A 26,112-nucleotide genomic window follows, 5' to 3' on the forward strand; every position below is an offset into this window, starting at 1 on the left:
GGGAATGTGCATTTTTAGTAAGCACCCCAGGAGATCGTGATGCAGGGTGAAAGGTTAACAACCGCTGCTCTAGTCAATGATGGGAATTCCAGCCTCATTTACGCATTTTTCTAAAGAGTCCACAGCTTTGGTCAAATTCTCAAATTAGGTCAATAGCCCCCATACTCCCTAAAAAAAAAAAAAACAAAACCCGAAAGGCTATGAAGCTCTGGTGAATGGGATGATTTCTAAATTCAGCTATAGCTACAATTTAAGTGACTCTGTTTGGCCCCCATTAAGGTGAGCCCACAGGAGACTCTCCATTTCCCAAACCTCAGGGAAAGATGATGCCAGCCCTGAAAGAGGCTGGCAAGTCTGGGGAACCCAGGATGACAGAGGACTAGGCTGAGGGACAGTAGGATGTCAATGGTCAGGGGTTTAGGGGAGAAAGGCCAGAGCTTGGGGGACATTCTAGACCGCATGGGTTCACAGGACCCTTAGGGATCACAGAAACCAACACAACGCTCCCCACCCCCGCTGTAAGAAGGGTGAATTTTTACCAATATCTGGTCCTCTCTCTCTCTCTCTGGCCACACATCTAAACTACATTTCTCAGTTTCCCTTGCAGTTAGCAGGGGGCATGAGTTGAATTTCGGCCAGTGGACTACGGGTCTCCCATAGGATCCTGCCCTCTCTCCACTGGATGCTGCAGAGACTCCAGGGCCCCTGCAGATGGCTGAGCCACAACAGGGAAGGAGCCTGGGTTCTGAATGACCGTGAGGTGCAGAGTGTCCCTACCACTAATCCACCCCAGACGGGACCATGAATGGAAAATAAACCTTTGTGTGTTAAGCTACGGAGATTTGGGGGTTGTGTGAATCGGCAGTCAGCCTACTGTAACCAATACACCCTCCTCAGTGGGTGCTAGGTGCCCAGCGAGTGCCAGGGAAGTGACGGGTTCAATGTCAGAGCAAGCTGCTGGTCGGCCAGGGCTAGAACCAGCATTTTCCCAGGTACAGCCTCAGACAGGGGACGCGGCACCATGACCACACACCACAACCTGGGCAGCACAAATTCCCAAAAACCTTTATTGTTTCAAGTGGCAAAATGGTATCAGTTTCTGTGGGGCGCCTGGCAGGGCGGAGGGAGACTGGGGGTGGGGCTGGGCTCCGCCCGTTACAAAAATCAAAGGCTTTTATAAAAAATGCTATAAACTGGTATCAAAAGAAAACCCAAGGGAGGCTGGAGGAGGAAGCAGAGAGGGAGGCGGGAAGACAGCGAAGGAGGGAGGGACCTAAACCTTCGACCGCTAACAACTGGTTGGGAGGGAGGTGTGAGGGGAGTTGGGATGGTGATACAAAGTGCATAACTGTGCCTCCCCAGACGGCCCCCGGAGGTGGAGGGGGCAGAGGCTGCAGCCTGGGGCGTGGGGGGCTCAGCAGTCTCCTTGTCGGGGACCCCACAGGGACAGGCACTGCCTGAGACTGCCAGATGGGAAGGACCTGCAACAGGAGGAAAGAGAAGAGGTCAGGCAGAGACGTGGGAGTAGAGGAGGCGCTTCGGCGTCTCTCCCCCGCCTCTCCACACCCCCTCCACCGCGCACCCGCCTCCCCACACCCGCCTCCCCACACCGCAGCCTGGCTACCCCAGCGGAGCCCGGCGCGATGGAGACCCTGCTGGGCACCTGGAGCCTAGTGAATGCACCCCAGGGTCCCAGATTGGAAGGGTGGGCAGACCACGCTCAGGCCACCTACAGGGCACGGGGGACCCTCCTTGAGCCCAAGAAGGAAGGTGGGGATGGACGTCCCCAAGCCAAGGGACCCGCCAGGTCTCTGGAACTTGGCCTCAGCTGCCTGCTTCCAGCCTCACAGAGAAAGAGGGATGGAGAGCTCAGGTCTAGAAGAGGGTCTGGGGCCTCCTGAGTCCTCCAGGGCAGGCCCTCTTCAGCCCTGAACCCACTCCCAACCCCAGACAGGCCCAAGCCCAGCTCCTGCCCTCACCTCAGTGACATCTCAGAACTTCTTCTTCTTCAACTTCAGGGCTTGCAGCCAGTTGGGCGATGATCCTTCTGACCTTGAAGGCAGAGGGCGAAGGTCAGAAGGGAGTGGTAGGGACAGAAACGCCCCTCCCACCGGGAGAGGTGGTCTCGGGCTTGGTTAGAGACCAGCACTCCGGCACCAACTGAACAGAGCAGACTTGGGTCATGCCAACCATCTCAAAGCCTCAGTTTTCCTCTCTTGTAAAGCAGGGTCTTCCTTTTAAGGCCGACGCAGTGAGGCCAGTGAATGCCCGGCGCTTAGGTCACCTACCCTGAGGATTTCTCTGGCTTGGGAGGTAACGCGAGGGGCTTCCCCAGCCCCGGGACCTTGCAGGACTTGGAGCGATAGATCACGGGCTCCTTCTGACTCGACTTGCTCTCTGTCGTTTCCCCCTCATCAGCCGAGCGGTTCCGGGAGCGCAGCTTGGCCTGAGACAAGCCAGGTGCAGACAGATGTCACAGGGGCAGGGAAGAGCATCCACAGAAGGCTAGGCCTTCTCCCCAGAGTACGCCGTCCCCAGAATCAGGCTCAGACCCCCTCCACCTCTCACCCCAGTGGATGCGAAGTCGCTTAGAGATGAGCTTCCCCCGAGAGCTGAGCCATGCCTGGCACACAGCAGGCCCTCAAAGAGACACTGCTGAAATGAATCCAGACTAACTGGGCTGGACAAAGCCAGCAGTGGCTTCCCGTCCCCGTGCCTCTGTTCCCTCTGTCTCGAATGTCTCCCCGCCTCACACCCTGCACAGCCCACTCCTCCGCACACCTCGAAGCTACAATCACAGTTCACAGGAGGCCTTCCCCAATCTACCCTCCCATCCTGCACCCACTGTCTCTCCCTCCCTCTGAGCAGGCCCACCTCTTACCTCTACCCCCCCCCCCCCCAGTGACACCTAAACTTCTCCCTTCACCAGGGCTAATGATGGCACGGCTCATGTCCCCCACCACCCTGGGAAGCTGTGGGACACAAACACGCCTTGTTCTTCCTTCCATCCCACTTAGCGCGCAGCACAGGGAGAGCAGAGTGAGAGGAAGAACAGGAGGAAGGGGATCGGGAATGAGAAGATGGATGGAGGGAAGGCAGGCTGGATGCAAGGTGGTCAGATGGCCCCGTTATCAGACGGTACCTTCAGGGCTGATGGGCTCAGGCCAGGAAAGAGGTTGACTTTCAGCCCCTTGGTCACCCGTGTCCGGCGGTTCTGAGGCTCCTCCACCACTTCCTCGTCTGAAGATGGTACCCGCGAAGCCCGCGGCTCTGCAAGGGCCCAGAGAAGAGCTCAGCACAGGCGGCAACCCCAGACATCCCCGTCCCTGCACCACCCTCAGACATGGACACGGATGTCATCACACGATACCCCGGCCCTACCTGTAGAGTCCTGGAACAGCCTTGCGTCCGACTCTGCCACCTCCGACAGGCCCAGCGTCCCCCCAGGCCGGATGGCCGGGGCCCGGTGCCCACGCTTGCGCCCCAGGTTGGCACGGCTCCGATACATGGCACTGTCAAGGATCTCGGTGTCCTGCTCGGGACAAGGGTAACACCACTGCCACCGTCTTCGTGGTCCTGCCCCATCCCAGGGGAGCCCCTAACAGCCTCGGGCCGGAGCTTCCTGCTTTCTGCCTCCCGGACTGAGACTGCTCAGGGCCCACACAGATGAGAGAGGCCCAAGGGACGAGTACCCACCCCCATACCCCCGACAACATCCCACCCACTGCCCTGGGCTCCCCTCCACTGACCTCGATGAAGGAGAAATCCTGACTGGTGGAGCTGGCGGGAGGGCCCTGGGGGGGCCGCTGGGGGGTCGGCGTCCGGTCCTGCTCGCTCCGCCGGGTCCCTGCAGGGGCCCAGGTGCCGTCCACCTCTTCTGTCTGGCTGGCTTCACCATCGGGCTGGGGCCTCCAGGAGGGCAGAGGGTCCCGGCCAGGCTCCAGGGGCTCCCCCTGGCCAGCGCCTGCTGTGGCCCCTTCCTCCTCTGACAGCTCCCTGAGGCCCAAGGCTGCCGACTCCCTCCGGGCCGCGGCCCTGGAGCTGCTGGCAGCCAGCATCTCCTCCAGCAGGCCCTGGGAGCCGGAGGGCGGGGAGCGGGCCAGGCATCCGCCAGGGCTGCAAAGGACCAGAGGCCAAGGTCACGTGGGACCACATCTCCCTCCCCGAAGGGCGCTTTCCCCAACCTCTCCCTCTTCTCCATGCTTCTCCCGACAGGCGCCTCATACAATACAGCACAGAGGGCAGCACCTGGGCCAGCCTGGCGGGTTCAAATCCCAGGTCCACCACTTACTGAGACTTTGGATGAGCGCCTTCACCTATAAAAGCCTCGGGGTCTCCTAACTACAGAATCACTGGGGGACTGGAGTGAGACTCTAAAGCCCCCAGCACAGTGCAGAGCCCTCGGTATGTGCCCTATAAATAACAGTTACTATTACCACGACCGTCGCTGTTGTTGATGTTGTCAGTGTGTCCCTCCCAAGGGCACCAGCTTGGGTGGTCACTCTCCTTGGGATAAGCCAGGCAGCGGTCCATCTGCCCAGCCTGCCTCTTCGGCCCCCACCCTCTGGGTCGTCCCTCGCCGTGCCCCAGTCTCACCGAGCACCCGACCCTCACAGATGGCTGTGTCCGACTGTGTATCTGGACAAGCTGTTCCCGCCTGGAAGGCTCCCCCACTGCCTCTCTGCTCACTCTCCCTGCAGTTCAATTCCTCTTCTGAAGCCGGCCGGCTCCCCTCCCCCAGCCAGCGCTCTCCCCAGCCCTGCAAGCCCTGGGTTCTACCTGCCCCAGCCCCTGCCTCAGAGCCCGTGGTTCTTTGTCCCCACTGCCCATCTGTGAGCAACTCAAGGGCAAAGACGGGCCCCCTGCCACCTTTGTGCTCCCAGCCCTCGGCCCAGGGCCTGGCCAGGAGCGGGACGGAGCAAATATTTGCCGAGGGAATGAGAGGCTGGGTCACCTTGCACCTCGACACAGCGTCTGCGTCTTCTGCCCGCCGCTCCCTGAAAGCATGACAAGAACACACCAGGCACAGCACACCACTCTCACTAGCTCACGTTCCTCACACGAGGAGCCTGTGTTGCCCAGCTGCCCCCCTGAAACACAGATACACCTGCACACTCTCACGGCACATCTCCTGCAGGGAAGTGTGCACTATTCATCTGTCACTCCTTCCACACACACCTCGAACCCACCACACCACAGGCACAGCAGAGCCACACCCGACACACACACACACCGTGCACACAGGCATGGGAAAGGCGGGCAGGACAGCACCCCGGAGCCAGGCCAGAGTCCCAGATTGGAGGGGAAGAGCGTGAAGCAGGTGAGTCAGTACCAGGCCAGCAGGGGATAGGGCAGGAGAGAGCGTGTGTCCGTCTGTCCTTCCACAAGCTGCTGACAGATGGAAATTAAAGCAGTCTTGGGAGGGAGGAGGCGGAGGTAGCAGCAGAAGTGCAGCAAGGCAGCGGAATCAGGAGCAGCCGTGGAGGGGGGCCAAAGCCAGCTTACCCCGCTGCTTAAAATCAGGGAGGCCAGGGAGGGAGGGGGCAGCGGCAGCACCCCACCCAGCCTGAGGAGGCCCTGCCCACAGCCTCTCCCGGGGTGAGGCAGTGAGGAGGCTGAGGGCAGGCCCCGAGAGCTAAGGGGACGTGAGACAGCGGATGGGTGGATGGAAAGATCCACCTCCAGAGCGAGACCTGGCCCGGAGCCACGTGGGCAGAGGGCAGTGGAGGAGCTCGGTGGGCTCTGGGGGTGACCATGGGGTGGGGGAGGGAAGCATTCATTCCTGCTGACTTGTCTAAACCCCACTCACCCTTCTCCCCATCCCGGGAGAAGCTTTCCTTCTCCTTGTTCTGGGAGCACCCAGAACACCTATAACCTGAGCCGCTCCCTGGCAGGGAAGCAGGTCAGGAACCCATCCTGAGCACTGCCCACTCCAGCACACATATGGACTGCGCCCCTTGCCTGTGGCCTTGGCAAAGTTACTTATCCACTCTGAGCCTCAGTTTCTTCATCTGTAAAATGGGGATAATATAAGTACCTATACTTTGCCGGGTCTGTTGGCAGAAATATACACCCAGCACGTAGTTGGCCGTTGAAGAATTTTTAGGATAATCATCCTCGTGCTCAGCACAGGTTCCCGGCCTGAGGACTTGTCTCATACCATCTCTATCCCTCGCCCACCTGGACTTAGAGGCTCCTGAGGGCCGGGACTCTATCCAACCCCACGCCCACAGCCACTCCAGGTGTAAACACGGGGATCAGCATGTAGTAGATGCACAAAAAATCAGTTTCCTTGTGTTCAAGGCTCCAAGACCGAAAATGAGAGAGGTGAGGACTGAAGCTGGAATGATGTGTCTAAAGGGGCAGCAGCTGACCTTGACCCCAGAGAGACAGGAGGAGCACCCAGAGAGACGGTTACAGGGCTGGGGCCCAAGGGAACATGAAGGAGCCCACATTCACAAGCTGTGGGGCCTTGAGAAAGTCACACGGCCTCTCTGGGCCTGCTTCCCCACCCACGGAATGAAGGAGCTGGCCTCAGTATCCCTGCGGGTCCTCTCACATTCTGTGAAGACCTCCCCGCCACCAAATGGCTGGGGGGCTTCTGCCTCGCTGCGGCCTGGGGGAAGGGGCAGGAGATGACCAGGAGGCCAGAGAGAGGAGAGGGCAGTGCAACAGCTCTCAGGAGACCCAGGAGCGCCACTCCCACCAGGACGAGGTGACCTAGACACAGAGGGGAGGGGCCTGATCTCTCCCCGACGCCGCTCTTGTCCCAGTTATATGGACAGTGGTACAGCCAATGACCACCAGCAGGGGAACCTTTGCCCCACACAGGATGATGACCAAAGTGTCTTCCAAGGCCTCAGTTTCGGGACAGCCCCTCACGTCCATCCACACTTGCAAAACAGATACAGATACTAGTGGTGAGCATTCGGTCAGTGACGACCGCGTGCCAGGCAGGTTTCTATCACTTCCTGTGTATGAACTCCTAGCCCAACTCCAGAAAGAGACATTGCTGACTCAGTGACCTTAAGCGGGTCACACCACTCCCCGACCTGCTAACCGGAGATGATAAAATCCCTTTCCCGCTTCACAGGGTAGGTGTGAAGATCAGTGCTGTGGGTGTCGGGGGTCGATTACTCCCAATTACAGACAAGACACAGGAGGCCTGAGCAGAGACGGGACTTGCCCAAGGTCACAGGGGTGGTGGCAGAATCAGGACCCAAACCTGGCACACAGGCCCAAAGCCAGCTGGCTCTGAGCTGTCCTCAAGGACTTCTCGTTACCAGGAGGACCTTCAAAATTTCCTCTAAAGAGCAACTTTCCAGAGGGTAGAATTTCCCTAAGTCAGATGCTCAGAACACCAGCCCCTTGGATATTAGTCAAGTAAGCTTGAGAAACATCACATTAGAGAAAGATATACAGGTTTCCTTACTCCTGTGCTTCAGTGCTAATATCCATACTCCTTAAGTCTCCTGTACGCCCACTGAGTACACAGTGGCGTTTTCCAAACACACAACATGGCCGGAAAAACCCAAGCATTTTCAAGGTGTGATGGGGACCGGAGCTCAGAGAGCTGAGCGCTGAGGACTCCCAGCTTCTCTGCCGATACCCTTCCCCTGCCCCAACCCAGTCCCCCAGCCAGCCTCTCCCTCCATCCTAAACAAGGGGAGATATTCTCGCTTTCCCCCTCCCAAGGCCCGCCCCAATCTTCGGGGAAAGGTGGAGGGCTGTGGGTCCCACTGCGTGGTAGTCTAAGAGCCTTGAACGCAGTAAAGACGCAGAAGTGAGAAAGAGACATTGCTGGCTCGGTGACCTTAAGCGGGTCACACCACTCCCCGACCTGCTAACAGGAGATGATAAGATCCCTTTCCCGCTTCACAGGGTAGGTGTGAAGATCAGTGAGATGCAGTGTGCAGCTGAGCATGGGGCACTGCGGAGTTCTGAGAAGTTCTGAGAGTCCCGGGAAGCGGAATCCGGGGCAACCACGGGGAGCCGACACTCTCCTCCCACCAGGAATGTTACAGCTCAGAGAGGTCCAGCAACTTGTGCAGGATCCCAGGAGCCAGTGGACTCCTGGTCCCGGGCACTCAAGCCCTTCCTGCAGGCTTCACCTCTGCCCACACTCCTCCATCTCCCCCTCAGCAGCCTGAGCCCCCAGGATACTCCCCAGGGCATCGTCCTGGCCCCAGGCCCTGTCCACCTTCCCCTCTCCCTCCTCCTCAACCCCAAATGCCACTCCTGACCCCTCCAACACCCCACCGATTCCCTCTAGACGCTTCCTGGGCCCTCCTGCCCCCCTCCCACTACCATCAGCCCCTTCCACTTCTAACACAGATCCCATCCAACACCCCGCTCCCTTCTTCCCTTCACGCCAGGTGAGAAGCTCCAGGGTTGGAAAAGGTCAAACCTGCTACTCAGTCAAGAGAATTAAACCCAACCTCAGTGGATGGAAATGTTAGGGAAATAGAAACAATGCCTTTTTAGCACCCTTACCAGGTGCAACATCATCTCAGTTGGTTTTAGAACAGAAAAATCTCAGGGACAGACTGTGGTTGGCTCGGAAAACTATCGGTTTGTGTTTGTTTTGGAAAGTTATTTTTCAGAAACTCTGTGCATGGAGGCCAAGGTCATGGGGCCAGGAGCCAGGTCCCAGTGCCCTTCAGGTTCTTTTTTTCTTTGTTTTTTAAACCAGGGTTTATCCTCTGCTGTTGTTGTTCTATTTTTTATTTTATTTATTTATTTATTCATTGGCCGTGCCACGAGGCCTGTAGGATCTTAGTTCCCTGACCAGGGATTGAACCTGGGCCCGCAGCAGTGAAAGTGCAGAGTCCTAACCACCGGACTGCCAGGGAATTCCCGCCTTTCAGGTTCTTAAACTGATGCCCTCCTGGGCCTTAAGACAAGGCAGGCAAGAAGCACAGAGATCCTACCCGCTGCAAGAAGCAACGAGTGCCACTGCCCGCTCCACCCTGACGCGGAGCGCTCAGGCCAGGACGATGCAGAGTCCTCCGCCCCAAGCCTGTGAAAGCATCCGTGTTCCCTGGTCCTGGAGCACCTGCGGCTTCAGGACCGAGAGGCCTTGGGAACAGCCACCAGAAACCAACCAAAGACAGGACATATCCTCCAGCACACTCACAATCACCAAGGAAGCCTAAAGCATGGGCTGCAAAAGTCACACCTCAACCATCACATTCATCGTTCAAAAAAGGAACTCACCTGTATGTATGTCAGAGTTCAGTTTAAAAAATAAAGCAAAAATCCACAGGCCAAACCACCTCAATTTTCCAAACACTACAAGTTCTTGGGGGAAGGCAGTTTCTATCCCCCTTACAAAGGATGCACTTTTCGGACAGCCACCACTCCTTCCCTCCCCACCCTGGGATGGCACTCCCTTACCTGACTCCAAAGCCGGGGGATTCCCCTGCCTCTGATCCGGGTTCCTCGGGGCAGACGGCCACGGAAGGCAGGGGAGTGTCTCCGCCCTGGGTCTCTGGCCCACTTGTCTTGCCAACTCCCAGCTCCCTGGCCTCCGAGGGGTCTCTGGCCTCCAGGCCAGGGGACAAGACGCCGTCGTTCCTCAGGCCTGGTTCGGGGGGCTGGCTGACCTCCCCTACCCCATGTTCCCTGGCCTCACTCCGGACCCCCAAGAGCTCCACGTTCCGGAGCCCCGAGTCCTGGGTCCAGTCCGTCTGCCCCACTCCACACCCCCGTGGCCCCCGGGAGCTCTCAGACTCCAGGTCGCAGGGCATCTCCAAATTCCTCAGGCCCAGATTGTCGCCCCAGTCCACCTGGCCCGCCCCGAGCTCCCTGTTTCTCAGCCCTGGGTCAGGTGTCCAGTCTGCCTGACCCACGCCGCGCTCCCTTGATTTAAGGAACTCTCCTGCCTCCACACCTGACCAGTCGGTCTGCCCCACGCCACTCTCTCTGGCCTGGCTGTGGTCTCCTGCCTCCCCCACTGCCGCCAAATCTCTGCCCCTCAACCCGACCTCAGAAGTCCAGTCCTTCTCCCCGACTCCGATGCCCCTGGGCTCCACAGACCCTCCAGTCTCCAGACGGCCGGCCAGCTCCACGTCTCTCAAGCCCAGGTTGTCTGCCCAGCGCACCTGCCCCATGGCATCCTCCCTGGCTTCACTCAAGCCCCCGGAACGCGCACAGCTGGACACTTCCAAGTTCCTAAGGCCCAGCTGGTCCCTCCAGTAAATGGTCCCGGCCAAGGTCTCCCCAGGAGGCACAAAGTGGCCGCCTCCTATCTTGCCAGAAGGGCTCAGGCCAGCGCCGCTCGCTCTGTCGTTGCCAATGATGCCAAACTGATGGCTCCTCTCGGCTGCCTCCACGCGGAAGTCGCCGCTCCAGTCCCGCTGCCCTGGGCTGAAGGCCGCCTCTGGCTGGGGGACAACGCCAAGGCTGAAGTCACCGGCCCAGCCTCGCTGCCCCCCGCCCCTGTCTTCCTGGTCGGCATCACCGGGGCTCTGGCCCCCTGCCTGCTGTCTTCCCTGCAGCCCTCCAACCTCCTGGCTGGCACCACCGCCTTGCCAGCTGCTCTGGTCTCTCTGTCCCAGTGCCCCATCCTGTGACTGGGGGCTGCTGGGGCTGAACAAGCCCCCAGACTCAGTCTCTTCAGGCCAGCTTACATCCCTGCTGGCCTCGCCCAGGCTCTCTCTGCCACTCAGAATCTTCTTCTCAAACTCCTCGTCCTGTTGTTGGGCTTCCTCGGGGCTGAACCCGGCACTCAGGGCTCTCACTCCGAAGCCTCTGTCTCGGGAGCCGAGGGCCGTGGAGCTGCCACCGCGGCTGTAGTCTCTCATCCAGGCGCTCTTCCCGAAATCCTGGCCCGGCTGCTCTGCACCCCGGCTGCTGCAGGTGCTCAGGGAAGCATCGCTCTTCCCGAACTCCTGGTCCTGCTCACCTGCGTCCCGGCTGCTGCACCTGCCGAGCTGGTCCTTCCTCTCCAATTCCTGGCTCTGCTCATCTTCACGCCGGCCGGCGTAAGCACCCAGAGACTCCCTCTTCCCAAATTCCCAGTCCTGAAGGCTTGCATCCTGACTGCTGTAAGTACCCAGAGAATCTCTCTTCCCGAATTCCTGGTCCTGGATTTCTACATCCTGGCTGGAGGAAGAGCCCTGGGAATCCCTCTTTCTGAACTCCCAGTCCCGAACATCCCCCTCTTGGCTCTGCGGAGTGCCAAGCTGGGCTGGCTTTCCAATCACCCGGTCCTGGCCCGCGAGCCCCCCTGGGGCCGACACTCCACTCCCATCTTGGCTGCCGACCTCCATCCCCTCCTGGCCGATGCCACACCTGCCGGCCCACTCCCTGGAGCTCCCCTCCCCCACTCCGTGCCCACACTTGTTGGTCCAGTCCCTCTCTCCAAGGCCTGGGTCCCCTCTAGGGCTCGCACCCCCAAGGCCATAGTCCTGAGAAGTGTCTTGGGACCAGCTGGAAGGACTAAAACTGCTGGGATGTGTGTCTGCTACAATCCCAAATTCACTCTGTAGATCTTTCTGGGCCCAGCCAAGGAGTCCCTGGGAATCAGGAAAAAAGAGAGAAACAATCAGGGTGAGAATCAGTCCAGAATGAGAGAGTCAGCACTGCCTAGTGCCCAAGAGCCCCACTTTGGCTACAGAAAGCCTGGGTTTGGATCCCAGCTGCGTGACCTTGGGCAAATCACTTAACCACTCTGGGCCTCAGGGTCCTCATCCTTAAATGGGGTAATTCCTACTGCGTGGGGTGGTACAAGAGGATTAAACAAAATCATTTAAGCCAAGTACTCAGCATAGCGCCTGGCGCACCATGGACACTCAATCGATGATCCCATGGTCATGTTTACAGCCCTTGGGCAACACTTGGCAAACCGCCAGGAGAGAGGCTGCCTGGCAGAATGGTCTTCACATGGGTATGGGGCTATACTTTCAGTAAGGAGAGATCAAGAACTCTAAGCCCCTCCACGACCTCCTTTCCAAGGCAAAATCCCAACGCCACCCAACACCCTTCTAGCCCCCGGGAGTTCCCAGCCCCTTCCTCCCTAAGGAAAGCACCCTCCTGTCTAGGCCTCCCCGGGAAGACCTCTCAGTCCTCGCCCACCTGCCCGCCTGCCCGCCTGCCCACCTGCCCGCCTGGGAGGCAGAAGGGACAGCCTCCTCCTGCACAGGGGAAAAGACCCAGCCGGGGCTCCCGGCACCCCACCCCACACTCCCTGACTCACTCCTGCGGGTGGGGGAGCCCTGGGCTCAGGGCTGCGGAGCCAGCCAGCCTCATCCCGCAGCGCTGCGTTGGCCAGCAGCCTCTCCAAGACAGACATGCTGGGCTCCCCGTCCCCAGGTCGGGCCATGGCCCCTGCCTCCTGCCCCCTGCCCGCCCCAGGCTACTGGGCGCGGAGGGTGCCAGGACAGGGCTGGGCCGCTCCCCTCGCCCAGACCTGTCCGATGGCTCCGGCTCTGGCTCTCGCGGCTCTGGCTCTCGCTGGCCCTGGCCCCGCTCCCTCCAGAGCAGCTGCAGCTCCGGCAGCCCCGCCCAGAAGCCAGTTGAGTCACCCACATCCTGGGACAGACACACCTACTTCAGGAGCCAGCCTGGTCTTAACTCCTTCCTGCTCCTCCTCCTCCCCCCACCTCTGCCCCCAGAGGCCCCCAGACTCCGCCCTCCTTCCAGCCCCACCCCTACCAGCCCAGGCTGGGCCTGAAAAATACATTTCAAAAGCCACCTGGACCCCAGCCCTGAGATTCCGGGGCAGCCTGGTAGGAGAAAGGGCACTGGCCCTGGAACTGGCGCTCTGGCCCTGGCCCAGCCACCAACTTGCTGGGTAACCTTTGCACAAGGCTCTGCCTCCTCGGGGCCAGCTGCCTGTCTACAGAGGCAAGTCTGAGCTTAATAGTGATAATGTTCATAAAAGGCAACACTCACCAAGCACTCGTGATGAGCCAGGCACTATTCTTAGTACTCTACAGGTACTAAGGTAACCGGCACACTACAAGGTAGAGCTCATCACTGTTCTCCCCATGTTACAGATGCAGAAACCAAGGCACAGGCAGAAAAGTCACTTGCTCAAGGTCACACGTGGGCAAAGAGCAGGGCCAAGACACGAACCCAGGCAGTCGGGGTCCAGAGCCCATAGCTCTAACTGGCTATGCTGGTGCCCTTCATAATGCCACCCATAATAATGTACTGAACACTGTTTGCCAAGCATTGCACCCAGCGCTTTCCATGTCTATCTTACCCACAATACAAGCCTAAGACGCAAACGTTATCGTTGTGAAAGGACTCTGAAGCTTAGAGGTTAGGGTATGTTCCCAAGACCAGTCAGCTGGTGGATGCTGGAGCCAGGTAAGAACTCACGCTAAACCCTAAGCACCGTCCCATACCCTCTGCTCTGCCAGCTCTGCCAGACGGTACAGCTCTGAGGGGCACGTCCTAGGTGCCCTTGATCATGGCTGGATCCCAAGCTCTGATCACATAAAATCCATGTTGAAAGAACAAAGCCCTCCCGAAGTCCTGGCTTCCATCCCAAGCCCCGCCCCGTGCCCTGTCCTCACCTCAGAGCAGGCACTTGGGGTCTGTGTGTCCTTCAGCTCAGATCCAGCTCCCCGCCTTGCACCTCCAGCACTGGGGGGCGGTGAAGCCAGGAGGTCATCCAGCCAGTGGGAGCTGCTTTCAGGGCCTGCAGGCTCGGGGGACGCCCTACATGGGTCTTGAACCTCTGTCCTGGGTTGGGTGGTCTCAGCCTGGGCCAGGGTCACGGCCTCCTCCTCGGCAGGCAGTGCCTGCCCGGGGTCGGGGATGGCGGCAAAGAAGACACAGGGCTGGTCACGGGGTGCTGGCTGCTGCTGCCCCAGGACCGGCTCCAGGATGGGCAGGGTGGCCTCCCTGGTGGGCAGAGGAAGCAGGGATCCCTGTCTGGGCAGGGGCTCCCGTTCCTCGTACCTCTCCTCTGCTTGCAGCAAGACTGGTCCAGGCGGGTCCCCTGCTGTTGGCAGGGGCTCGAGGGGGACAGCTGGGGACTGAGGATGGCTCTCCCCATCGCCCTTTTGGGTTGGGGAGGTGCCCGGATCATCCGCCTGCACCCAGGAACCAGGCCTTCCTGGGCCCTCTGGAGCTGGCGGGGCCCCTCGCGCGTGCTGGGACACTCCTTCCTGCCTGCCGGCTGCAGCCCAGTCTCCAGCCTCTGCGGCCTCCGCGGCTTCAGTGATGGGGGAGGGGGGCGGGGAGTCCAGCCGCCACACCCCTAGACCCGAGGGCCGCGTGGGGAAGGTCCATTCAAAGGACTGTGACAGGCTCCAGCTGGACTGTGTCTCACTCCCAAAGGAATGATCCAGGGCCGACTGGCTCCCCTGGGTTTGGGGCAGGGCAGCCAGCGAGCCCCCCAGCTTCTCCTGGTCTTCGCCGGGCGGCCGGAGCCCACCTTCAGAAAATCGGCGCTGAGCCAGGCTGACGGGACGGAGGTCCTCACCCTCTGTGGCCGCCACCTCCCCAGATGGCAACGTCCAAGGGAGGTCTAGCAACTCACCCCCCTCCGTCAGGGGTTGGGGCAAGGCGGCTGGGGGCTGCTCCGGGCTGCGGCGCCCCGAGAGCTCCTGGAGGGGAGGGCTGCTGGGTCTGGGGGCCTCCGGGGCTCCCAGAGAGGGGAGCCCCGGAGTAGGGGGGTGGCAGGAGCCCTCATCAGGAGGGGCCGCAGCTGGGGATGCCGGAGTCTTGGGGAGGCAGGGAGAAGCGCCGGAAGCTGCAGGGCTCTGGGCTTCTGGAAGCTGTGAGTGGCGGGGAGAGCTCTCATCGGGTGAGGAAAGACGGGGAGACTCGGGGGCCGAGCTCGAGGCTTCAACGGGGAGGCCTGGGCTGGCGGAGCCTCCATTCTCCAAGGTGGAGCCTGGACTGGAGGGGACCCGGGGCTTGGAAACCTGCAAGAGAAAGGTCAAGAGCCATCACTCACCACTCAGCTGGGTGGGGGGCCCGCTGCCACCCCCACAGAGACCTCAGGTCAGCGGCCGCCTCGCACTCTCACACTCCACGGAGGAAACCCGGGCGCAGAGGGAAAGCCACCCAGGGTGGCCGCAAGAGGCTCCCACAGGGCTTCGAGTGTCTTAAACGTCTCGGGGTCCACAGACCCCTCCTTTTGGCCCTCTCCCCACAAAATGCATGTCGCCTTATTCACACGGTACCACTCACACCACTTCAGGTGGTTCAAACCCTCCCGCCCACACCCACCCACCCCAAAGCGCACCTAAGGATCTTCTAAAGGGTCCGTGGTTCACGGGTCAAGAACACTGGCTTTACAAAGGGAAAAGGAAAACTGGGACTCTGGCTGTCTGCGTGTGCGGAGGTTCGGCCTCAGAGCAGGACTCCAGGCCCCACGCAGCTCCAGACCAGCTCCCAGGAGCAGCTCCTACCTCCCAGGGGTGGCGTGGAGCTCTGCACCCTGCTCTGTGCGTCACAGTCTCGACTCAAGGAGGCAGGCAGGCCGGCCTCAGCGTTCAGGTGTAAGGCCCAGGGCACGGGAAAGCACCTGGCCCAGAGCTACCCCTGCCCCGGCCCTTGTAAGCTGTATGCCCTCCTGCACAGAAGTCACTCCGAGCCTCAGCTTCCCCATCTGTACCCTGGGGCTGGTGGCAACCATGTCCGTCTCACAGTTAGGTGAGGATTAAGTAAGATTTGTGCACATGGCCTTTCAGGATAGGACTTAGAGAAAGAATGGATGCTGTGGGACACTGGGGCCACCAAACACCTGGCACTCCTTTATCCCTCCACTCAGCCTGTCCCCAGACGGCAAAGCGAGTCTCGCTCTACCTGACCTCTGCCCACCCCCAGAGATCACGATTCCCCTGCCGCCCTCTCGCCAATGGGGCTATTTCTGCCACATCATCACCCACTGGGTCTGGGCAGGGGGAGGCATCCTGCTTCCTTCTCAAGGCCAACTTCCATTCCCTCCACCCTCTGTCCCCTCTACAAATCTCTGGTTAATTTAAAGCTCATGCCCTTGAACTACACCAGCCAGAACCCCTCCTGTTAGAGCCCCCTACAGACCCCTCCTTCCCTCTAAAGCAGAGCTCCTGGACCACTGCCACCCTCCCCAGCACTACACGTTATAACGCATAGTGATTCCAACAGTCACACCGTCAACCCACCCAGCATCCTGGCTCCGGTCCTTGCCCTCCTCTTCTCCGATTACTTTGTGACCCACCTGTCCCCAGGATCCTACCCTAGACCTTGTCCTTACCTGTAACGACTGCTCCTCCACAAGCTCATTTTCAGGTGTCCCGCTCACCCATTCCCACCCACATCTGTCCACCTCCCTCTCTCCATCCCCCACCCTGCTTAATCCCTCAGCCCCTCTGAGAAGCGCAGCCACTAACCCTCCTTCCTTCTCACCGTCCGACTCCCTCCCTTCTCTCTTTATCACCACTGATGTCACTTTTTTACACAGCTCCCTCCCTCACCCTACTGCTTAACCTGTTTAAATACACAGCTCTCCCCACCTCAAGGCTGCACCCGGGCAGCTGTGCTGGACGTGGCTGGAGAAAAGCACGCAACCAGGACGGCTGGGCCCCCCTGCGGCTCACCACCCCCTGCCCTCAGAGGGGCCCCCTGCGGCCCAGCAATCCCACTGCACACCCCCCCACACCCCCCAGGCAATGCTTTCCCACCTGGTCTCCTCAAAACTCCATAGTTCCTCCCGGGCTCTCTCAGCTGATGGCCTTGCCCCCCTTCCCTGAGAACGCAGGGGCCGTGGGCGGAGGACACCCACACCAGCACCCACAGCCCCGCCGCCTGCACAGGAGCCCAAGCACCCTGCTCCCTGCCGTGGTCGTGAACTGTCCTTGCTCAGAGCTAAGGCCAACTCCTCCTCTCTCTGTCCTGCATCACTGATTTTTCCTACTCTACTAGATCATTTCCATCAGCACACAAACTGCTCTCGTTTCTTCTGGCTTAAAAAAAACAAAACACACAGTGCTGTTGACTCCTCCTCTCTCCCTGGCTACCACCCCTTTTCCTTAAACACAGGGCTCTGCATTCAGTATCTATCACCACAGCTTCTCTCGCCCATCCTCTGCTGAAGCCCCTCCAAATGGGCTTCTCTCCTCGCCCGCCATCCCACCGCTCTGGTCAAGGTCACCCATGACGCCCTGCAGCTAACTCCCACTTCTCAGTGATCATCCTCCTTGCCCCATGGGGAGCGTCTGACCACTAATCCGCCCTTCTCCCGTCTCCTGCCCCCCCCACCCCCCCAGTCCTGGAAGCTACTAACTTCATTTGGCTTCCAGAGCACTCCACGCTGGCTGGATTTTCTACCTCACCGCTGCTCCTTCCCGCTTCTTCCGAGCTCCTCTGCTAGGCCTCCTCCTCTTCCCTCCTCCGCCTCACCCACTCCCTCGGTGATCTCAGTTGTCTTTACTACCATCTCTACACTGACAAGGCCCTGCAGCTCCAGACTCAAATATCCCACTGTCCCCTCGACGTTTCCACTTGCATGTCTACAAGGCATCTCCAACTCAACAAATCCAGAAGCAAGCTCCTTTGATCTCCCCCGATCCTGCTTCACCCTAAGAAGTCCCCTTTTCCGTAAAGGGTAACCTTCTGATCACTCACCTCAGAAGCCCTGGAGTCACCCTCGATTCTGCTCTCTCCTCACATCAATCTATCTGCAAATCCCGTCCACGCCACCTTCAGATCCTAGACAGAGGCCACTGCTCGCCGTCTCCACCACGGGCTATACCTCCAGAGTCCATGACCCCATCATTTCTCACCTGGGTTATCCCAACAGCCCCCTAACTAGTCCCTGCTGCTGCCCTGGGCTCCCTGCAACCAAGAGGGCAGGATGACTCTTTACAACTAAAACAGCAGAGGTCACTCCTCTCCTCCAGCCCCTCAATGGCATAATCCCCTCACGCAAGCAAAGGTCCTCCTAGGGGCCTGCAAGGCTATCACCTCTGGGTCCTCCCTATCACCCAACTCCTCCTCTCTCACTGCGATCCAGACATCCAGGCTTCCTTGCCGGGAAGGTACCAAGTCCTTCATACTGGCAGTTCCCTCTGCCAAAAATGCTATTCCCCAACATCCACATAGCTCACTCCATCCCCCTCTTCGTAGCAAGGCCTCCCCCTGTTACCCTCACCCCAGAACCCTTCCAGGTGTCCCCAGCACCTGTCTGACACACTACACATCTGCTGGCTCGCAGGGATGTCTGTGTTGGCATCTGCCTCCCCGCATTGGAAGGTGAGCTCCCTGAGAGCAGGGGCGGTCTTTGTTTCGTTCTCTGCTGTTTCCCCAGTACCCAGGTCACAGTAGTTGCTCAATAAATACTTTTGGACAGACAAATGAATGGAGTCAGGTCTCCCTCATGGGGCAGATAGGACAGCCTCTGGCTAGCAAGGGCTCTGTGAGTAAGAAGGACCACCCTTCACATCACTTACTCAGAAATTCAGGCCGTCTGCCCTCTGAGCACACTGTCAGGAGAGGGGATGTAGCAGGAAACCCCCAAGAAAGGACTCTTCCTCTCTTCTGAACCCTGAGAAGGCAATCCAGCCAGGGAGAGCCGAGGACTCAGACCCTTCAGATCCTGCCTCAGCTCCTGGGTAAGTTACTTAACCTTTCAAGCCCGGGTGTCCTCACCTCTCATATGGGACCAAAGGGGCCTGCCAGCTAGAGTTATCAGTCAACATTCCTGGGATGTGCCCAGCACACAGTAGGTAATCAAGGACTGTTGTTCTGGACACTGTAAGAGCCTCAGGGCCTGAGCCACACTTAGCCAGGGTGGCCTGGAAGTGGAGAAATCTGAGTCCCAGGGCCAGCCCTTGGGCCAGTCACCTCCTCCACGGCCTCCGCTCCCCCACCTAAACTACAAGGAGGTGAAAGAGATGATCTCAGATGACCCTTCCAGCTCTAAAATAGCACGGTTCTAATTCGCAACCGGAGGGTAACTCACGTCGGTAGGTGGCTCAGAGCTGGCCAGCTGAGCCAGGTCCCCGTTGAAGGCCAGGTCCGAAAGGGGGTTCCTGTGAGGGAGAAAGAGGGGAAATGGAGGCCTAGAATGGAAAGGCCTGTCACAGGGTAGATAAGGGAGAGCTGATCACGGGTCTGCCTAAGCGACTGCAACTGCATCCAATGTTAACTGCCTCCCACCTCCCACAGGCATTTCCTACTGGGGGACAGAGACACTATGCAGTTTCCACAAAGTGCCCCAGAGACAGTGCCTGTTCCCCACCTGCACACCAAGGGTTAAGTTCCCCCAACCCCTTTGGGAAGAGGATGCAGCTTGCCCAGACCCCTCCATGGCCCCCAAAAAGATACCCGCCCCCCTTCCCTTAAGGGGTTAATGTTCTCCTGCCACCAGGGAGAATGCAGCTGGTCCCGCTGCCCTGCCAATACTTCTTGAGGAATTGCAGGGGGAGGGAAAGGGGGAAGAGGGAAGAGTGATTTTCCAAGGTTGAAGTTGTTCATTTTAAGCCTGGCTTGGAGCAAAGGAGGGGAAGATGAAGGGCGGAACCCAGTCTGGACAGGGTATGACCTCCTAGGAGCCCAGGCCTGGGACAAAAGAGTTGATAGGAGGCCCTGCCTTCCAGGCACTTTAAGGTGAGAGAGGGGAAAGGCTGGAGGGCAGGGCAGCGCAGGGTAGGGCAAGGGTCTTACCTTCCAGCTCAGCTCAGACCACAGCGGCCCTGCCCTCCACAGCAGCAGGAGTGGGAAGGGGCCTGTGGGCCCAGCAGAGCTGCCAGGGGTCCAGCTGCCAAGTGCCTCAAGCAGCTCTCCCTGCCCTGAGGATGGCCTCCATGCAGCTGACAGCCCTCAGCCTCTTCCAGTGCCCAGGGGCACCTCCTGGTCAGCCTTCTTTTATATACTGGCACCAACTCTAGGCAAGTATACCATATGCAACAGTCTCCAACCTAGCTGTACTTCCTGTGCGTTGACACTAGCTGGCCTGGCATCAAGGTGTGTTCGTGTCTTTCCTCTCCCATCAGACTCCTCCTCACAGCCAGACTGTGCCCTCCTCAAACTGACACACTCACACACACACACACACACACACACACACAAGCACCTGGCACACGGCTGCACCCACAGCACGAGCTAGCAGTTAAAGTTAAAAGCACACACTGGAATCAAACAGACCCGAATTCAAACCCCAGCTCTGTCTCTCTCACTTGCTAAGGGACCAGGGGAAGTCACTTTTGAGCCTCAGTTTCCTCATCTCTAAAATGGGTTTAATATTCCCTTCACTAAACAGCATGGCTGTGGATTAAGTGAGGCAGAGATTGGCTCTCAGTATAAAAAAAACCCTGAACATAAACTTCCATACCGTACATTTGAACTCTACTATAAACATACATCATCTCTGTATAGACAACTATCATTGTAAAAAGAACACAGTAGCACTGTCTGCTGGGGGAATGTTTTGTGACTCAGACCTAACCTAAAAGCGAAGATCACAATCCCAGATGCAACTACCCACTTTGTCCTCCAGGCTGCAACCAAACATACAGCCTCCCACCCCCTCACCTCTCCTCGGGGGTCTTGCTGGGCTCTTCAGGGCACTCTGTGGGAGACTTTGCCGGCCCCTCCTGGGCCCATTCCCTGGAGAGGGTCCCACCATCCTCATCCCTGGGACCTGTGGCCACACCATAGGTCCTGGGGCCATATCTTGAGCTGCCATCATGGTTAAAGGTGAGGCGGGAGCCCCAGAGGCGGTCAGGGCTGGCCGAGACCTCCTTCCTCGGCTGTTCCATCTTGGCCAGGATCTCTTCCACTGTGGTGGCTGCAAAGCGCTCCGAGGCTGGACGGAAGGGCGCGGGCGCCTTCCGCACACCCGTCGGGGCGGCACATCGAGCTGGAGGTGTCAAGGGGGCTACCTCTTCTTTCCCAGGCTCCTCTTTCACAGTCTCTCGGGTGGCTTCTCCTCCAGTAGGGGTCTCAGCCATAGGCCTTGGTGCAAACGGAAGGGGACGCTTGCTGCCACCATAGGGCTGGGGTCCCGCCAGCATGTTCATCTTGCGGGCAGAAGGCAGCTCGGCCAGAGGACCCCGGGGAGGCCGAGGCCCAACAGGCACCAGCAGGCTGGGCTTGGCAGGCAGGGCTGGCTTGGCGGGCAGGGCTCGGGGTTTGGGCTTGACAGGGGGTTTGGCCCGAGCGTCACCTACCAAAAGGAAAGGGTTGGTTGGGGGGATGTCAGAAGAACAGCAAGCAGAACTTCATCTCCCACCGTACAAACTCAGAATGTTCACATCCTTCTAGGTACAAGTCAAATGTCACCTCTTCCACGAAGCCTTCCTTGATTTTCCATACACATGCCAGAAACATCTTCCATCTCCAAATTCCCAAAATGTCTAGTCAATCCCCCTTATAAGCTAAAGCTATTTAAGGGTCCAGCTGGCAGCTATTTCTCCCTGTACCCACTTTGCACCTAGTACACGTTCTTAACAAGTGAATGAATAAATGAGCAAATGAGCTAATAAATGAGTACCTGCCTACCCATATCAAGTAGTCAGCCCATCATCTCCCCAATGTAGTCCTCTCCTCTTACATGATACTCTGCTATACTACCATTCACAGTAAACTTGTTATCCCAGCTCAGCTTCCCTACTCTGCCACCCTGCTGCCCCCTCCCCCAGTGCACACCCAGGCCACCTCCCCACTGTCATCTGGTGTGTGATCAGGAATGCAAACTTACTATTGACCTAAGCCAAACAGAAGTAAATCTGGTATAGGAGGAGGAAAAAAAAAAAAAAAAGACCAGAAACCCATCTTCTATGTAAGGCGTTTCAATACCAAATAAAAGACCTTGAATTACTCATGGCCACGGCCCTTTTAATAGAATCCTTCATCGCCCACTCATTTGGCTCAGGGCAAGAAAGGCGTCTAGACAGGGAGCCAGGAGGCCTGGGTTCAAATCCATAGGTGCATGCCATTTCCCCCCTAGGCCTCAGTTTCCTCCTCTGTCAAACATGTGGTTTGATCCACGCCATCTCAAGGTTAGTCTGCTCTCCTCTGCTGGAGAGCTATGATCTCAAACAGTTCTGAAGGGTCTCAGTGGGAGCTAAGAACCTTTCAGACTCATCCTGCCTGTCCTCAGTACTCCTCCCTCCCTCCCTCCCACTGCACAGAGTCATCGTTCGCCCAACCGCTCCAAGACAGAATGGGGGTTCAAGCCTCCACCCCTTCCACCCTCCTCCCAGCCACCCCGCTGCCCCACCCTGCACCCATAGGTACCTGGCTCAGAGCCAGCAGATACCAACTCCTCCTCCGGCTCCCGGGGCGGTAGGGAAGCCATGGCTGTGCCTTCCCTGAGAGCAGATACTTTCATCACATGCGGCGGACCTGCGTGAGAAGTGGGAAGCAGAGGGGTGTGAGCTGGGGTGGCTGAAGACCCAGGAAAAGAGAGAAAGCAAAAGGGTTGGGCGCTGGCAGTAGGCTCGGTGGCGAGGGACGTCTCCCACTTCTGGCAGAAGCAGAGTGCGGGACAGGAAGAGGGAACTTCGGGGGGGGGGGGCTGGGGGAGGTCAAGGGAGGTCCCCAGCCGCCACACCCTCCACACTTCCCAAATCACTCTCCAACTCTTGTCTCCTAACCCTAAAGTCCTGGAGCTTCAGGGAGCCACGCACTGCTCCCTCCCGTGGCCATCTCTCCGTGGCACCCCACTTACCTCTCCCAAGGCACCCCCCGGGGTCCGGTGGCCCCACTCGAGGTATCTACTCAGGGGCAGAGTAAGAGGTCCGCAAAGTCTGAAGTCTCTCTGTGAATCACCTCATGGGAGACGGGAAAAACCCGCTCCCTCCTCCCCAACCTGGGGCTCCGCCCCACCGCCTGCCTGCCTGCCTGCCTGCCTGCCTGCCTCCCCCTTCCTGCTCACCCTCCTTCTCTCCCTCCCTCCTGCAGCTGGGAGTGGTTCCCTCTCCCCCCGCTTCCCCCCTCCTCCTTCCACATCCCTGCCCCACTCCCGCCTCCTTCAGAGCTGTCTCATCCAAACACGGAAAAATAAGGAATAAAAAGTAAACATCTGGAATACATTTTTTTCTTTAATTTCTCAATCGCTTTGGCTTCAGCTTGGAATTCGATGAGGTAAAGTCAGGGCCTAGTCCTGTTGCCATAGCAATGGCCTCCCACTGGATTTCCAGAGCCTCGCCAAGAGGAAGGAGGAGCCGGCCCAGGCCTGGGCTGGGAGAATGGGACAGGGCTTGAGAACATCCTGGGGGTGGGGTGGCTTGGGGGAAAACTCCCTAGGGTTCCCTTTCTTGGACAGTCACAGTGGGACAGCCTCAGCCTATGAATGTATGTGGGCATCACTCACCAGCCTAGACTTGACCTGAGGGGTTTTGAGGGGGGCTGAAGTAGAAATGTTAAACCTAATGACACAACCCTATGGTAGAAGCCAAACGGGTGCCCCTCCTCTAAGCTTGTAACAGAAGCTTCAGGTCTGCTACACCAGATTCAAATGCTGGGTGGATCTACCACTTTCTAGCTCTGTGACCTTAGGCACATTGCTGATTTCTCTAAGCCTCAGTTTCCCTATGTGAAAAACACAGTTACTGAGACTGTTAAGAGGCTTACATGAGGGACTTCCCTGGAAGTCCAGTGGTTAAGACTCCGCGCTTTCACTGCACACTGCAGGGGGCACAGGTTCGATCCCTGGTCAGGGAACTAAGATCCCACATGCCATGCAGCGCAGCAAAAAAAAAAAAGAGAGAGGCTTACATGACAGGATGCACACAGCTGCTGACCACAATGCCTAGCACCTAATAAGTGTCCAATAAATGCTGGCCATTATTAGTATGATTCCATTTAGTGTCACCAATAAGCTAACACATTGGTGACCACCTCCTCCTTTCCCCAAACCACAGGCTTCCGTTGTTCCAGACCACTCCTTCTCTCCTGCAGGCCCCAGTCATGTCACCTGCTCTTCAGACACTTCACCACCTCCTCAGTTCCCACCCTGGCTCCTGAAGCACCATCCCACCCTCAAGACCCCCCCAGGCTGACGGAGCCCTGCCCCTCTTGTTCCAAAGGAAGAGAGGTATTTCCTATCACCTAGTGTGTCCACAGTCAGTGAGGATGACCCAAACTTCTCCAACCTGCAAGGGGCACTGCCTTCCTCAAAGTCACCCACTCCAGCTGGTCTGGCAAGACAGCACCAAATCCGAAGGGACCTCAGGTGTCCAACCATTGCAAAACCCACCCACCTCTCACTTTTACCCTGCCCCAGCTTGTTTGAAAGATGGGAGGGAATATGAAGGAGGTAGAGAGATACCCATGATTGTCAATCCCTTGGTCAGCCAACTACCACACAGGATGCTCACTGTGGGTGGGTGGGTGAGTAACTGTGCACAGCCGGTCCAAGTGTGCATGGAGGAGGGGCACATGATGGGGAAAAAACAAAATTAAAAAAACACAAGATTGTTTCCTTGTCCCTGAACATTATTACCAGGGACATGGTGTGGGTGGTTAGAAATGGAGAGGAACTGGTCCAGAACCGAAAAACCCTTCACCTGGGGGCCTGGTGGACACCTCAGCAGTGTGAGGAGCTGCAGCAAAGAAGCTGCAGCTCGCCTTCCCCAAGAGGAGGGGGTCGCAGCAGTTCAGAGGCCCCAGCCAGGAAACCCAGGGGACCAAGGCCAGAGCCCAAAGCTGTAAAATCTCAGTGGCTCTAAGCATTCCCACTCCGTAAGAGTCAGGAGGAGACTAGCTGACCCCTGGGAGCACAGGCCGCCAGAAGGGCAGGGGAGAGGCCAGGCAGCTCCAGCCCCGGGGCAGAGGCCCAGAGAAGCATCGCCGCAGGCGGGGTCGGCCCTATAGACCTGGGATCTCCGGCCGGATCTGGGGCCAGAGAGGTCGGAAGGGACAGCCTGTAAACTGCTGGAGGAGGGAGGGCCAACGGGAAGACGGAACAGCCCGGGGCGAGGGGCCGTCTGGAGGGGCCCAGTGGGGAGCTCTGGACACAGAGGGACGGCAGCAGCCTGAGAGGAGGAGAACAGGGTAGAAGAGGAGGAGGAGGGGGCGGCGGCGGCAGAAGCAGAGAACCTGTGCGCGGGATGTGGAGCAGCCGGCGAACAGACGAGGGACTGGGGAGAAGGACCGGGTGGGGGCGGACTGGGGTGCTTGGGGGCGTGCCGAGGGAGCCGGGGGAGGGGGCTAGCGCAGGCCCGGGGGTAGGGAAAGGCGGGGGGCCCCTCCAGCAGCTCCGCCCGCCCCCGGCTCCTCCTCAAGCCCCCTCCCCCTCCCCCCTTTCTTCTGGCTCGGTCAGCACGAGCTCCAGACCGTGCACCCACCGCCCCCGCGCACACGCGGCAGGTCCCCTGTGTCCCCCGCCTACCCCGCGCCCCCGGCCCCTGCAAACTTTCCTGGTGACCCCCCCCCCCCCTCCCTCCAATCTCAACCGAGGTCCCGACTGAAAAGCGCCCACTCCTTCCATGCCTCTCCCCCGCCCCCAATGCCGGACCCCGCCCCCTCCTTCGCCCTCCCGCCCGCCCCCGCACACTCACGCGCTCCCCCAGGATCCGGCTCCGCTCTGCTCGGGCTCGGCACCCCGATGCCAGTCTCCGCCGCCGCTACCGCCGCCGCCGCCGCCGCCGCCGCCGCCGTCACCGCGGGACCAAGCCAGTACGAGCTGTGGCGGGGCCCCGCCCCTAGCTCCGCCCAGGTCCACGCCCCCAAAGCGCCTCATGAATATCCATGAACCGGTGAAAACCGGGAGTGGATAGACCGTGCAGAATCCGCCGGGTCGTACGCAAATAGGCGCAGCCCAGGTACTCAATTATTAATGAGTCTTGCAAATCAGGGGCCTGCCACAGGCTCAGACCCCGGCGAAACTGACGCAACTTAGCTGCTAAAGAGCGCTTGGGCAAAATGGCCACCGAGACGACTGCCTAGAGAGGAGACTGCCTTAGGACGGCCCAATCCTCAGGCCCAGCGGCCTGTACTGATTGCAGCACCATAGAGTCACGGCTAGAGAAAAGGTAACCACTGGCGGACTAGAGAGGCTTCCTGTGCAAACACCTAAGAGCCTACGCAACGTGGCCACTCCACGTGTATAAATTCAGGTTTAGAGCCACCGCGGGGATGACTGGAAGCTCTATTTTCCTCGCTAATCCTCATTTATCTCCTGTTATGCTCCCTTCCCATGTATAAATTCCTCCCAACCTA

General features: G+C 58.8%; 1 protein-coding gene across 2 annotated transcripts; it reads right to left on the reverse strand.

Annotated features, from left to right (window-relative positions):
• Nucleotides 1–1,044: 1,044 nt before the first annotated feature.
• Nucleotides 1,045–25,559, reverse strand: TNKS1BP1 (tankyrase 1 binding protein 1). 2 transcript variants are annotated; one of them, XM_068555498.1, is made up of 12 exons: nucleotides 25,452–25,559; nucleotides 22,186–22,293; nucleotides 20,479–21,112; nucleotides 18,908–18,977; nucleotides 13,527–14,885; nucleotides 9,397–11,519; nucleotides 3,750–4,116; nucleotides 3,382–3,532; nucleotides 3,143–3,270; nucleotides 2,289–2,446; nucleotides 1,980–2,052; nucleotides 1,045–1,481 (listed from the first exon to the last, which is right to left on the reverse strand). In XM_068555498.1, exons 2-11 carry the CDS (start codon nucleotides 22,277–22,279, stop codon nucleotides 1,992–1,994), a joined length of 5,145 nt encoding a protein of 1,714 aa, XP_068411599.1. In that variant the 5' UTR covers nucleotides 22,280–22,293; nucleotides 25,452–25,559; the 3' UTR covers nucleotides 1,045–1,481; nucleotides 1,980–1,991. The 2 variants fall into 2 exon arrangements, with proteins under 2 accessions (XP_068411599.1, XP_068411598.1); XM_068555497.1 differs by lacking the exon at nucleotides 25,452–25,559 and adding an exon at nucleotides 22,619–22,800.
• Nucleotides 25,560–26,112: the final 553 nt, after the last annotated feature.

Source organism: Eschrichtius robustus, chromosome 11 (assembly GCF_028021215.1).
Source record: "Eschrichtius robustus isolate mEscRob2 chromosome 11, mEscRob2.pri, whole genome shotgun sequence".
NCBI lineage: Eukaryota > Metazoa > Chordata > Mammalia > Artiodactyla > Eschrichtiidae > Eschrichtius > Eschrichtius robustus.

Bases quoted from the DNA above. Each gene is read 5' to 3' on its own strand.
- TNKS1BP1 (XM_068555498.1), bottom strand. From the start codon at position 22,279: ATGAAAGTATCTGCTCTCAGGGAAGGCACAGCCATGGCTTCCCTACCG. The intron at 18,978-20,478 runs GTGAGGGGGTGG...TCTCCCTCACAG, and splicing joins AGCAAGACCCCCGAGGAGAG to GAACCCCCTTTCGGACCTGG. The intron at 3,533-3,749 runs GTCAGTGGAGGG...TGTCCCGAGCAG, and splicing joins AGGATTTCTCCTTCATCGAG to GACACCGAGATCCTTGACAG.